General features: G+C 50.1%; 1 protein-coding gene across 1 annotated transcript in view; it reads right to left on the bottom strand.

The window, feature by feature from the left end:
• LRRC75A (leucine rich repeat containing 75A) overlaps positions 1–14,239 on the bottom strand; it is a 96,439-nt gene that overhangs the window by 28,355 nt on the left and 53,845 nt on the right. The window contains exon 3 of the mRNA XM_009645147.2: positions 7,731–7,843. Within this exon, the coding sequence (XP_009643442.1) occupies positions 7,731–7,843 (113 nt within the window). The remainder of the gene's footprint in view (positions 1–7,730; positions 7,844–14,239) is intronic.

Raw genomic sequence — 14,239 nt, 5'->3', positions numbered from 1 at the left:
TTAGCTTTCTGCGCAGACAGGGAGCAAGGGGACCTCATCCCAGGCACACAGAACCCTTCTGTGAGGAAAAACTATCAGGGGAAAACCTATTTTCTGCATTTCCCCTTGTGAAGCCGATCCCTGCCTCCATAAAGCAGCAGACATGGCTCCATCCTCTTCTCCCGGCCAGCTGCTTTAGCAGTACCTACTTTCCCAGCCCAACAGATTCAGCCCATGGACGTGGAAACCCAAGCTCAAACCCCAAATGTGCCCAGTCCCAAATACACTGTGGGCTTGAGTGCTGGGGACAAGGTAGGAGCCCGAGGCAACGCTGGAGCAGGATGAATCACGCAGGGTTTCTGCCCTCGGCAGCAGTATTTTACACCACACTGATAGAGCTGGCATACGATGGAAACGGCACACAGCAGCTGCTGGACCAAACCCTGCAGATACCAGGGCCTGGAGGGGTCAGCCCTTTACACCCACTCCAGGAGGGTCTACCTTCTGCCCTGGGCTACCAACGATCCTCCGTGACTCGTTGCTTTGTCAGCAGCTGCTGCAAAACAGCATCTTGCGGGGTTACACTTGTGCTCAGTTCCCACCCAGGTGCTGTCGGTGCCGGAGGGATGCAGAAAGGGAGAGGAAACGGTCGCTGCATTCTCAGCCCTGCTTAGGGCTGTGGAAATCAAAGAAAACACAAGATTCTGTCTTTATCATGCATAGACCTGCAGTTTGCACATATTACATGGAGAATACCTATTACACAGGGGCTTTTGCACCCCCAGTGCGGGCAGGGGTGAGGCAGGGCCACAGGCAGTAATTTCCCTGCAGAAATATATGGCAACAGGGAAAAAAATACCTGTTTGCTGCCTTCACCCTGTTCGTACCAACCCTCACAGAGAGACAGAAAAGGACAGCTGCTGTCGGACACTTTTATGATTAAATAGGTCCTTCATCTCAGAGAATTACAACCCCTTCGAGACAACTTTCCTAACCTGTCGCAAGAGAAAAATGACAGCTTTCAAGTCACAGAACTGTTCGAACCAGAGAAAAATCAATGCTTCCCAACTGGTGAGCCACAAGCCAAAATGGGTGAGGCTGCCAGACCCCCTCTGTTGACGAATTGGGGGCTCACCCTTCAAACTGGAAATGACATATTTGAGGTTATGCATGAGCAGAGCATCTCCATGGGTACTTGGTTCAATCCCTTAGGCGTGTTAAGAAAACAACAAAATAGAAAATTAGCCTTAAACTTTAAGAGAATAAAGAAAATAAGTACCTAATATCCAGGTCCTAAATCCATAGGCAGGCTCCTGAGAAGAGACCTGACTTTTTCAAATGCAAAGATCTCAGCGGTTCCCATTTGTGCCACCTTCTTCAAACACTGCAGCTCCGCTTTCTCTTCCCTGACCTTGTCCCTTGCTACCGGTTATCTTAAGAACCCAATGGCTATTGTGGTAAAACACAATAAATCAGTATAAACAAGAATGGTCCTCGAGTGACTTAGGAGCAATGTCATATTTCTGCAGGCTGACCCATTAGAGTAATGTATAACGAAGCAGTGATGTGGTTTAGCACTGACTAGCGCTGCTTGTCAAGCAGAGATGAAAGAATACTCGGTTTAAACTGGAGTTTAGCTGAACAAGATCAAGTGCAACAAAGCACTAAAGGGGCTTTTGGACTGGAGCAAAGGAGAGAGACAGCTCAGAAAGCCCATAAACATATGGCTCAAAAAGCCATAAACAAGGTGGCTGCTGCTAAGGGATGGGGAAATGCAGCGGGGAAAATCATCGCAGCAGAGATGCAAGAAACTGCAAGAAGAAAAGCGAACGACACGGCATCCCACTGAATGGTGCAACATCCCACCGCACGGCGTGGCATCCCATTGCAGCAAGGCAACGACAGGTCTAGCTCGGATCCATTTTGGAGCCCCAGGTCGGGCAGCGCAGAGTGACTGTGCCCAGTTCTTGCACAGGCGGGTGGATGGTGTTAACAAGGAGCTAACAACATCTCCATTTCACCAAGAAATTCAGCTGGATGAAGGTATGTATCTGCTGTGCAGTCCATAACCGAAAGCCCCCTGCCCTAGCTGGGCATCTACAGAAGTTGTGTTTGCATTATTGCTACAGGATTTGGCCCGTAGGGTTCAAGTGATCTGGGTTTGCAAGCTAAATATGAACAATCCTATGAATCTATGCCCTGGATGCACAGTGCCCACACGCAGCAGGCAACGTGTGGGCAGAGCTGGTTTCCACACCAGCATGTACATCTCAAAAAAGAAGGGCAACTCTTGGATCTGGGGAAAAAAAACCCAAATAAATTATATTCCTGGTGTTACCAGAGCCAGTAAAGAATGTTGCCCTTGTTTAAGACCTTGTTTAGACCAACTATGGGCATGACTCATCCTTTATGAACATAAATACTTGGGAAATAATTAAGATTCTCCATCGCCAAATCATTCTCCATCGCCAATCATTCTCCATCTCCATTTGCCATAGGAATGAGCTCACGCAGGACTGTGGGAAAGCCGGCCAGCCTGCAAAGAGAAACAGCAAACGGCCCCTTTTCCTGCGAATCCTCATCGGGCGCATTCCTGGTGCGGCTGTGGAGCAGATCTCATACCAAGGCTGACATTCCCCTCACCCCCGTGCTGTGCTAAACACTCCCAGCTGCCAGCCACATCTGCATCGCGCTCCAGCCCAGCATCTAGGCTGGCCCCATCACCAGCAAAAAGGACAAGTGGCAAAGAAAAGAGTTGGCTGGTGCTAATTAAAACCACCTGAAAATCCCATGTGAATTGAGAGGAAAAAAAAAAAAATCAGATCCTTGCTCTTCACACATCCCAGCACTGGGGGGAGGATTTGCATGAGCAAGCGCCGGGAGCTCTAAAATATAAAATGGTTTTAGAAAGTGAAGAAAGCGCCACGTTGGCTCACGATGTTGTGGACCCCCGCCCCCTAAGCTCTGTACTAGGCTCAGGGCTTCTTTTTGGGAGTTTCTCTGCTTATTGCAGAGCAACAGCAGAGTTCAAAAATCCATGGACTTAGGTCCAGATTGACCCCATGTAATTCAGTGCTCAAATTGAGCTGCTTCATCCTAAATTCTTCCACACTTCGCACTCCAGTGGCATCAAGAGGAACTGTGTGCAAAAAAGGGGCTTACCTGATTTAAAACAGGGCTAGATTCAGAGTTAGGACACAAATAATCAATATTTCTTCAGACGCTGCCCACTGCTCAGCCCGGCGGGGCAGGCACCCCCACCCCAACCCTGCACAGGCTCCTATCGCCCCTGTGCACAGTGGCAACACAGGCGGCAAGCAAAGGCAACGCACTGGCCACGACAATCCAGGGATGGGAAAAACACAGCAAAGCCACAGAGGCCGTTTCTCTTGGGAAACACCTCCTCCCTCCTCACGAAGCGCACAAGCCCTGTACTCCAAAGCAATTAGGGATGCACGGAGCTTTGATTAGCAGTTTTGCTTTTGTGATGCTGAAGGCAAGCACTTGGCAGCAGGAGAAGCGGGGAGATTCCAGGATCTAATTCAATGCTTGCTAGTTAAACACTGGACTGTAATCATGTCCCTAGACAGAGAGAGAGATGTACAAATTACTTTAGCAGGCTGGTTTCATCCTCCTCCTATTGGCTACCCTGCCAGCCAAAACGCTGATTTTCATCCTGCATGTTTAATATAAATATATGCAATTCAGGGGGAGGCACAGAGAGGGAGACAGCAAGTGAGAGACAGACAGATTTCTAATATGCAAAAAAAATCAGGTCATTTGGCACAGTTTTGGGTGCTCCGGTGCCAGGCAGCATGGCAGAGCGAGGCAGCCAACACTGAGTGCTTCTCCTTCAATTTGGCTCTTCCCGTGCACACACCGAATGTGATGCTCGGGGTGAGATGGAAACGCAAAGCGTGAACCTCCTCTTCTGCCTACGCGGCAGGCTGCCTGGCTTAGCATGACTGACCGAAAAAAATCAGCTCCAGTTCTCTCTATCATCTGTCCCCATCCTCCTCCTCCGGCTGTTCTGCTTCCGATTATCACCTGTAATGAATACAGCAGTTGCAGAATAAAGAAAAGCAATTTTCCCTCATAATTATTTTGCCCCATTTCTGGTGAGACAAATTACAGCTCTTTGGCTTTGCTCAGCGCTCGGTCGAGCTGCGCCCACGTGCAGGGCTCTCACTCACCACACCGGCAAGACCTCAGCAGAGGTACCTCAGCAGGGACTGATCCACCCCACTGCTTGTGGCTACATCCCCCGATGCCTGCTGGCAATGCCAGTGGACACTGAGTAAAGAAGGGATGCTATCCCACTAAAAATTTGACTGTGGGCATCCAAGGACGTGGCAATATGATGACATCCAGAGGCCACCACCCCTTCACTAGCCCTGAGCAAGAAGAGAGAAATGTCCCACCAGTGCCTGAGACCCCCTTGATCCTACAACTGGGGAAGCCTTTTGATCAGAGAGAGGGATCGGCATTGCACCAACGCAGCCGATGCAGTTGCACATCAGCCTCCGTTTCCCACAAATGCACTCCCAATAATTAGGGGTAATCAAAACTCCAATCCCTTCCCAAACACTTCCAACATGTCTAACCCAGCTGCAGGGGACATGGGACTGCAAGCATCAGGAGACAGGCGCAGCCATGAGCCTGGAGAAATGATGCCTCTTCATGAAGCCATGGCACAGATCACAATGCTTGATCACTTCTCGTGAATAATTCATACTCTATCAAGTGCTGTTGCAACACAAGAGCGTGCACAACCTAGTGCATTTTCCAATTAATAATCCCATTTTCCCTTAATAAACCCAGATGGAAAGTATCGACAGAGCCCCTCAGGCTCTGTCCATATTATAAGCAAAGGCTCATTCTCACAGTTGCTAATTTAAGCCAGTTTCCCCCAAAAAACAAGGAAAGGACTTTTCCTTTTTTGAGTGATGGCTGTGACACCCAATCTCTGCCCCGGACTGGCTGCTGGCTGAGCGGGTGTCACCAAGGAGTATCTCTGAGCATCAAGGAGAGATAGCAAGCGAGCCCTGGGCTCGGAAGAGGAGCAGTTAATCCCCAGTCATATGGGATCCACACCACGAGTCCCAGACTTCCCAGGCACCGGGTTGGGCTGCTTCTGTGCCTGTGCAAAGGGGGATTTCACAAGGGTAGCCTCCAATAAATCAAAATAAAACATATCCTAATTACAAGGGCCATCCATAGCTACTTACCAAACACCTTCTCCATGGGGGCACAGTCAGCCCCCCCAAAAACCAGCACACAAGGAGGGAGAGGAAGGGAAGGAATGGGAACTTCGAAGAAAGCCCAGGAATCCCTTGATTTATTGGCCCTGTTTAGTTTCTAAACAAAAAGCAACCAGCAAAGCAAAGGAACAGAACAAGATGTGGCGTGATAAAACCAGCTACAGAAAGAGCTGGGAAAGTATTCCCACAGGCCTCGTTTTTATTTCTGGTAAAATGGGCCTGTTCTCTCCTACTCCATCAGCGGGGACCGAAGCCCCTCTGCTATCACCGCACCGAGCTGAAGGTCTTTTCCTTGTGAAGAAACGGATGCAAAGAGGGGCTCTGTAGCTCCCTGGCCATTAGAGCCAGCTACTAATTATACCCTAGAGCAGAGCACTGATGGGTTGTGGATGGCCAACAGATGCACAAAAAAGCATGTAAACTCAGTAGCTGAAAGTTCCTGCCACATCTGACAGCAGGGCTGAGTCAAGCCAACGCCGACACCTGGGAACAAGGCTCCATTCCTGCCTTGGAGGCATTGCAGGGCACTTGCAAACTCCAGCCGAGAGCAGGGGGCTCCAGGGAAACACCCGCTGGTCATCGGCTGTGGAAGGAATTACCCACCAACTAACAGACACAGGAGATCAGGAGCATCCCTAACAGGGTAACTGCTGGCACACAAATAAAGCAGTGCGTTTTCAAGCACGGGGAAGACAAGACAGATGTTCTCTCCATTCTCTATATATTCTCTAAATATTCTCTATATTAAGGCATGTAGACCTTAGCAAAGGGTTGGCTTCAACTAGCCAGCAGCCAGCGCCACATGTTGGCAGCCCTGGGGTCACTGCCCTGTGGTCAGGGCTCGTTTAGGGCCAAAACCTCATCCCTGCTATTAAAACCGTGAAAAACCTCAGCTATTTCCTAGCTCTTCCAGGGAAAGGGAAGCATTATGGCAGGCTTGTAAGATAAAGCCTCGCAGATCTCTGGCACACGGATGCGCTCGCACAACCACTCCAAGCTGATAATTAAGGACAGAGTTTGGTAATTAAAGACAGAGTGGCACAAAGCACTGCTTTAATTTTTTTAATTTTCAAGAATTTCTTGTCTTTTGGACTCTAAAGAGCTCTCCGCTGCCGTATCAGCGTAAACTTTAATAACGTCCTGATGGGATGACGAGGGGTGTGCATTTCCTATTCTATTTAAGAAAAAAACCCACAAGGGTAACTGAGCTCCTGGGTCGTTACCCGGCTCTGTGTGCTGAGCCCAGCCCGCAGGGCATGGCCTTGCAGCACGCAGCCCCAACGTACTCCCTCTGCTGCTTTATGGGAGAGAGCAAATTTTAGTCATTAATAGACCTTAAAAACTCTCAACACACAAAAGTACGGTTACTACTGCTAATGGAATGGAGGCATTTCTCCACATTTGGGTCTCTAAGGACAACAGGGTACAGGGGATGCTGAGCCAGATCTCTGGGAGATGCGGTCCTAATCCTATTTGGCCACGCAGCCCTTTATTCTCTCGTGCCTGTTTCCCTCTTGTGTCCATTTTCCTCCCCTCTTCATCTCTATTCTTCTCTATTCACACTACACTTTTTCATGGGATTAGTCTCCACTATGGCTACAAATAACATCTACTACCACAGGAACCAAAAGTCTCTTGGGACCATGAGCAAGCACCTAGATACAAATCCTGACTCTGCCAGATTGCGGCTTCTTTTGGATTTCTCACTTCCTTAAACAAAAATAATAAATTAAATATGTAATGCATAACATCACAAGACCCAAGGAGCCCTTTTTGTCCCCATCAGCCTCCATGGATCCAGGGTGTTGGCAGCTGGGACGCTTTGCTGAGGACCCGGGCAAGGAGGGGAGCGGGGGTCATTTACTCCCTATTTTTAATCAAACAGTTCCCTTTGTGTAAACACGCCGCAAGCTATGGCATGCATGGTGACACATGTCAGCACATTAACTACCAGCTAATTAGGAAGTCTTGGAGCAATTTGTCTCCTGCTCTCCAATGCCCAGCATGGGGATGTTTGGAGGATGGATGGCTCAGGATTTCAGCCTGCTCCCCCTCCCCGGGCACGACCGCGCTGCTCTCCTCTGCAACCAGGATGCAACAGGGAAAGGAGAATTGGAAAGGAGGAAGACACCTCTGGGTGAGCATGAAGCAACCTGATAACACAGCCATGCATGGGGAAAATGCCGGTGAGATTGGAGACAAATGAGGATTTTGGAGGTTGTGGCAAGCTCAGAAGGTTTTGACCTCCTGGCTCCCTCGCAGCCCTGGCTAACGGTTTTAAGTACTTTCCTTCATCGTGGTGAATTTGTTCCTCCCATTGCTGCAGGTGTGCAACAGGAAGCTCCCACCAGCACCCACATTTGCACACCATGGCCAAAAGCATCGTGGAAAAAACCCCTTCCCACTCTCTGAGCCTGTGAGTGGTCCCAAGGACTCAAGGGCCAAGGAAGAGCCAGAGACGCAGGGGGGTGATGGTGGCATTCGACTCACCAGGACTGCGGTTTCCTCTTCATGATGCCTTGGCGTCTCCACTGCGAGTGGGGGCTGAGGTGGTAGGTGAGCTGCCGGCAAAGCTTCTCCATGGCCCCGAGGGAGTCCCCCTCCTGCGAAGAGAAGGGAGGGGTGCCAGGTAAGGTGTCTGCAGCATTACTGTGATGCTTTGTGGGACACTTCGACCCTGGAGTGGCTCCCTGCTAGGAGCCGGCAAGTCATAAGGGACCACACTAAAGCTTGTGTAGGAAGGGAGAAAAAAACCCAACCCACTGATTGCCAAGATGCTGCAAGGACAGGGCATTTCACCAAGGTCCCCCCTGCCCTGCACACCCGTGGACATCCCCACTGGAGAGTGAACGCAGGGGTGGACGAGCCCTGCCTGGTTAAGGATGCCAAGGTCCCATCTTGGCTGCTGTGCCGGGGTTCAGGGGATCCGCATGGCGGGGTCGTCTCTCTGCAATTCATTCAGCAGCAGCACTGTTATCATCTGACACTACCGAACAGCTTTCAGCACTAAGATTTTACAGAGATGGATTAAATAAACCCAACAACCCATCCATTACTGTCAAAACTGCTTTACAAAAGAGCAAACACTAAGAGGCTTTGTGAGCTGATGGAGATCTTGGGAACAGCGCCCATCTGAAACTCTCAAAACATTTACTTGTTAGGGGAAAAAAAAGCTTCAAGAAAAACAGGGATTTTGGTGGAGTCTTCTCAATTCTGATTAAAATTTCCACCCAAAACGATAGTGGCTTGGGGAACTTTAACTCTGAAAGTTTCTAAGAATTTGATTCTAGAAATTTTCTTTCCTAAAAATAAAACAAAATATGAATTCCAGTATCTGGACCATTCAATCATGTTTCATTTCAAGATTATTATACACTAACGCATGATACGACATCCAATAACATAAACCACCCGTCTTGCCCTGCCTGGCTTGCTCTCTGAAAGGTCACAAACAGAGATTAATCTGGTTTTATGAAATTGCTGCATCAAGAAACATCTTAGGGAAGATGCAGAAACCAAATAGGAGGCCCTAAACCATGGAATCAGCCTGGGCTCGGCTCGCTGCTGCTCTTCATTCCCACTGATCGCCGGGATTTTGCTGTGTGCTGGGACGAGCTGGGCAGGGATGCTGAGAAAGATGCTGCATCTTCTCTGCCTGGGCACCCCATTACTGCTACCTTCACCTCCTCCCTCCGAGCCTGAAGGCCCCGGCGGATCTGCTTCGTGCAGCCTAAATCACACAACGTATTCTCCCACCTCACCTCCAAGTCAGCAGAGTGGGACCAGCCTTATAAAGACATTATAAATATTGAATTAACCAAGGAGCGATAGGGGTTTTGACAAATCACCTCTGGGTGTGCAGGGCAACAATTACAGCAGGTTTTCTCAGGGGAAAAAAAAAATCACAAAACCAGGATAGAAATGGCACATCTGCAGACAGCTGGAGCAGAAATATCAGCGTGGGACTTGTGGTCTTTAGCTTTTCTGTTCAATCCGCTCTTAAGATAGGAAGCCTTGACAGAAATTGGGGTAGTTTATTCCCAGACACGTCCAAGTGCCTACATGCTGACTAACATTAATCAAAAGCTGATTTAATTCAGGGGTGATCCTGCCCAGCTCCAGCTGTGCAAACCGGCAGCGAAGCGATGGCACCAGCGCTCGCCCCCTCCATCAGGCGCACAGTGGCAGGCAAGTTCAGCAGCTCAGGTGGAAACTCAAGATCCACAGATGCCAGCAGGGCATGGTGTACGGAAAACACCATGTCAGCACGAGCTGGAAACAGCACAAGTCGGGAGCCGTTTCACATCCAAGCGCCGCAAGCATTTGATGGCCGGACCTCCTGTTTCCCAGTTTGTGGAGGAGGAAATACGGGTTTAAGAGCATACTTAAACCCATACTTTTCAACACCTCATTTATCAACACACTTAACTTGAAATAAGGGTTTTAATCCCACAAATTTCTACGGGACATCGGCCTAGGCTAAACCTCAGGCACGCCAAAATCTCCCCTCCCGCTGGCAACCTTACGCAAGAAATATCTATGGCTCTAGGCTTGGGGATGGATGAACCCTAGGAGGCTCAGCCTGTCAAATTAACACAGAAAAAATAATGAAAGAGAAGGTTTTATTTCATGTTTTCCACTGGAAGATCTGGAAACACATTGCAGCCATTCTTTAATTAAAGCCACAAAACATTTTGGGAAGGCAACAGCATATGTTGCTCCCTTTAACTGCTCTCCATTTGCTCTCTGCCAGCAACACCTTCCTCGCTGTGTAACCAGCACCCCTAATGCGAGAAGAAAACACCACCAATCTTGACACCCACCCTATTTTTTCTACCTTTGCATAATATCCACAGCAAGCTGCCTGATGCTATCAGCTCTCATTTCATCTATTTTTTTCAGCTGTTACCCTTGCAAAGCATTGCAACAGCCCCCAAAATAACAGTGTCCGCCCTCAGCACCGTGCGGGGTTTCCATCTCTGAGCCCTCCCTGCACCACAAGGAAAAACACTTGTTGAAAGGGGAACAACGTGCTAAAATGCTGCCGAGTAAGTAGGCACCGTGTTGCAATTCAGTGCTGCAAATTGCCTCTGATATAATCCCGAAAGACACAAAGTTGTCTCCAGTAATATCGCGACAACTAAAACGTCAGGGAAGCGAAACGATTCACAGGATTGATGTGGCAAAAAAGCAGAGAAAGTAAAAAACCCAAGGTTTTGCCGGTACAAACGTGGCAGGACCATATTCTCACGCCGATGAGAGATTTTTTTTCCCCAAGCAGCAGGCTTGCGCCTGCCCTTGCTACACAGCTGCCAGACCTCCTGCGTGGCGGGGCCAGACAGCTGCTGGAAGCTCCAACCTGAACTTCACATAAAACCAATTCCTGAGAAATTCAGCCCAAAAAAATCCCCTCAACAGAACCCAGCAAATTGGCCATCAACACCGTACAGCACATCGAGGGCTCCAAGGAAAGATGCTAGAGTAGGGCAAAGCATTATTTTAATCCTTATCTCTCTACATCAGTGGCCACAGCCAGCTCATCCTTCCCATGGTCACTCCCCCTACCCCAGGCCGCTCTTTCAGCCCTTTTTTCTTCAGCCAGCTCGACTCACGAGCCCTGCAGGTACTCGGCCACTTCTATTTTGGGGTTTTAAAATGTGATTTAGAGAACATGAGTTCTGCACACAGCAACTCATGCATCTCCTTCTTGTCTTGGTACCGTGTGAGGGTATAAGCCAGCCACAAAAGTATGGTCTTCTCCATGCTCATCTGCAGTAGTCTGAAGAATCATAGAATGTTTTGGGTTGGAAGGGACCCCTAGAGGTCATCTAGTCCAACCCCCCTGCAGGGAGCAGGGACACTGCTAACCAGATCAGGTTGCTCACAGCCCCGTCCAACCTGGCCTTGAATGTTTCCAGGGATGGGGCCTCCACCACCCCTCTGGGCAACCTGTTCCAGTGTTTCACCATCCTCATTGTAAAGAATTTCTTCCTTATATCCAGTCTAAAGAGAAATGCCCCAGTTTAGCACTGGGATAAATAAACAGCCCATTTCAGAGCCTTCATAAGACACGTCATTTCAGGGTCAGGCTCCTTGCCTCTTCCCATCTCACTACCATCGCTGCACTTCACCTGTCCACGAGTGAAACATAAGAACCCACTTTTTTTGGGTACCTTCCTAAACCTCTGCAATTCCTCCCGAGAGCTGTGCAGGAGGCTCCAGAGCAGCCCCAGGCCCGACCCTGGCATACAGGAGCTGCCCTGGGTTGCACAAAACATGCGCAGAAGAAGGGATTTAGCTGGTGCGATGCCAAAGGCAGAGCTGGACACTCGTCTGACGGTCTAAACAAAGGGGTTTTCACTGTTTATGATCTAAGCCTATCAGGAAAGAATTGAAGCTGACACGCGCCCTGGTGGGACTGAGCCCAAGAGCTTGTTTGCAAACTGAGTCAGCTTAGAAATCAGCCCAGCTCACTTGTGTTGACAAAGTTTTAACCTCGCTGCCCGGCAAAGGGGAAGAGCACCGCACGCGGGGCTGCCAGCAGAGCCAGGGGTTTGTGCCCTACACCGGCAGGAGCCCTATCCCCATGGGCAGCTGTGGGCTTCATGACCCCATGCCAGCACTACACCGTGACGCTGACCCCCCGCTCTGATGCAAGGTAACACTTGGGCTCTCCATCCAGCACCACCCTCTCTGCTCCGTACCACCACCATCCCCAGGCACGATGCAAGGGATGACACCAACCTCATTGGGTGGGCGGATGCTGCTGCTGCCTCCCTTGCTGCTTCCAGGGATTCACTGCTTCCCTCAAAATCAAAAGCACTGGCCAAAAGGTCTTTCTGCCTCACCTGCATCACAGCGCTTATCGAACAACTCCTTCACTACAGCCGTAAGGTCAATATAAGGCTGGATTTTTTATTTTTTGCGGTTGGAGGGCACACGAGTGGCAAGACAGACTTACCTCAACCTGCAGAAAATCAAACCCACAGCACTGGGTTTTGGCAGACACTGTGTGCCCTTTCTGTAGAAGGGACAACAATCAAGCACAAGGCATACAACGAGAGCCGCCGCTTTCACTAAGCATGTTGTCTTACCACCAGAACCAAATTTCAGTGATAATCATTCCTGAAATAACACATAGGGACAGATCTCCAGCAAAGGCACTGCCAGCAATACCATGGATGACCTGGCTCCTTCTAGCATCAGGCACTCATGGTGCCCATGCGTGGGAACGAGCATTTGTTACTCTGGTTTCCAACCTCTGGGAGGAAAAGTGCAAAGCAAAGTGATGGGACAGACCACACAGAGAGTTCAGCTTTCCCAGCTGATGACGCTGCCAGGAAAAAGCCTGTTTTGTAGAGCTGGGATATGCCCTTTCCCTTAACACCACACTCACAGGCCAGCTGATAAATGCTGATAAGGTGCTGGTGATGAGCTATCTCCCTGCAGATCCATCAGCTACATGCCTGCAAACATCTGCAAGCTTGCCAAGGCTCTCAGTGCTGTGACCTCGCACACGCCTTTACAGCCCCTGCATCAACAGGGAGAGAAATGCGTGCCACGCACACAGAAAAACTGCCTTGAGCAGCACCCCAAGGGGGGCAAAGCCTCTGTACAAGGAGCAAGAAAGCTGCATGGCACCCTCTTTCCTTTTAATTTATCTTGGCTGCTCAGCTGGGAAGTTTTCAGGAGAAGATGTGCCTCGCAGCGCGCGTTAATGCAGCCTTCCAGCGGGACTTGGGGGCAGCCACGGAGCCCCCAAAGAGCAAACGCAGGAGGTGCAAGTATCAGCGCAGATAAGCAGGTTTTGGGCAATGTCTTGGCTCCCACTCATCCTCTTCGAGCTCACAGAGACCCAACACAGTTCCCAGCCATCAGATGCAACACTGAGCACAGGACGGAGGAGGGACAAGAGGAAAGCTGAGAGCAGAGGCTCTTCCCTGCACAGGGCCCCTTTCCCTGTCGTTCCTCCTCCGTCTTCGCCTGCCTCCAGCCCTCTGGAGAAGGCGGTGGCTGCTTGCTGCCAGGAGGAGCCTGGAGATTCATGAGATTTTAATCCCTTAACAGATTTCAGCTGGGAGAAGGATTCATGGCACATGCCCCATCTGCGATCCGCAACCAGCCCTGCACCACCAGGATCTCATTCTGCTGGAAAATGAGGGGGAGAGGCACGAGCTGAGCCCCATCTGTCCCCATGGTGGAGGGGGTGCCCAGGCACGTGCCGGGGACCACCAGGCTCCTGACCAGGCTCCCGACCTGGCTCCAGACCTGAAAGGAGAGCTCTGGATGAAGGGATGGAGCAACAGTGCTTGAAATGGGAGTCTGTTAAACCCCAGGGATAAACGAGAGCAGGTAAAGGCTAGGAGCTAGGCTCAGCCCTGTTGTGTTCTGCTAAACCTGCTCTGGTTTCTTCAGGAGGACCTGTTTTATCTTCGCTGATGGTCTCACCTACAGCGTAGGAGACAAACTATTGAGCCTGTATCAGCACCATGCACCGGCAGATCCTGTACGGCCCTTCTGCAAGGGCTCACCCAGCATCTGCACACCACGTTCCACCACAAAGAAGTGATCCTTGGATGCGTTCCTGGTTGCTCTGCTAGTGTGTGTGTGGGGATAAGTGGAAGCAGAGGGATGACACCATGGGAAAGCAAACATGGGGTGAACAGGACTGTGTTTTCACTGGGGATAAATAACCACGGTGTCACTGCCTGCACTCCTTGCATCACCATGCGACACCACCACCTGGGCGATGCAAGGAGATAAGAGTTGTATTCCCAACCAGGGCTGCTCCAAAAGAAGCAGCCAGAGAGCTCAGAGGGGAACACAAAGCATACGAAAGCCTTGTGATAAAGATGTTATTGCAAATTAATTTGTTTTCATTAAGGGATGAATCACCCGCTCCTCCCCCAAGCAGCAGAATCCCTGGTGGTGTGCAGAGCCCTGCGGGGGTTGCACCAGGGCCAAACATCGTGTAAAATAGGCCAACATTAATGATTGTA

The sequence above is a fragment of the Egretta garzetta genome, unplaced genomic scaffold (genome assembly GCF_000687185.1).
Source record: "Egretta garzetta isolate BGI_Z169 unplaced genomic scaffold, ASM68718v1 scaffold108, whole genome shotgun sequence".
NCBI lineage: Eukaryota > Metazoa > Chordata > Aves > Pelecaniformes > Ardeidae > Egretta > Egretta garzetta.
The sequence above is the reverse complement of the archived record's forward strand: the minus strand, read 5'-3'. Positions and strand labels throughout refer to the sequence as shown.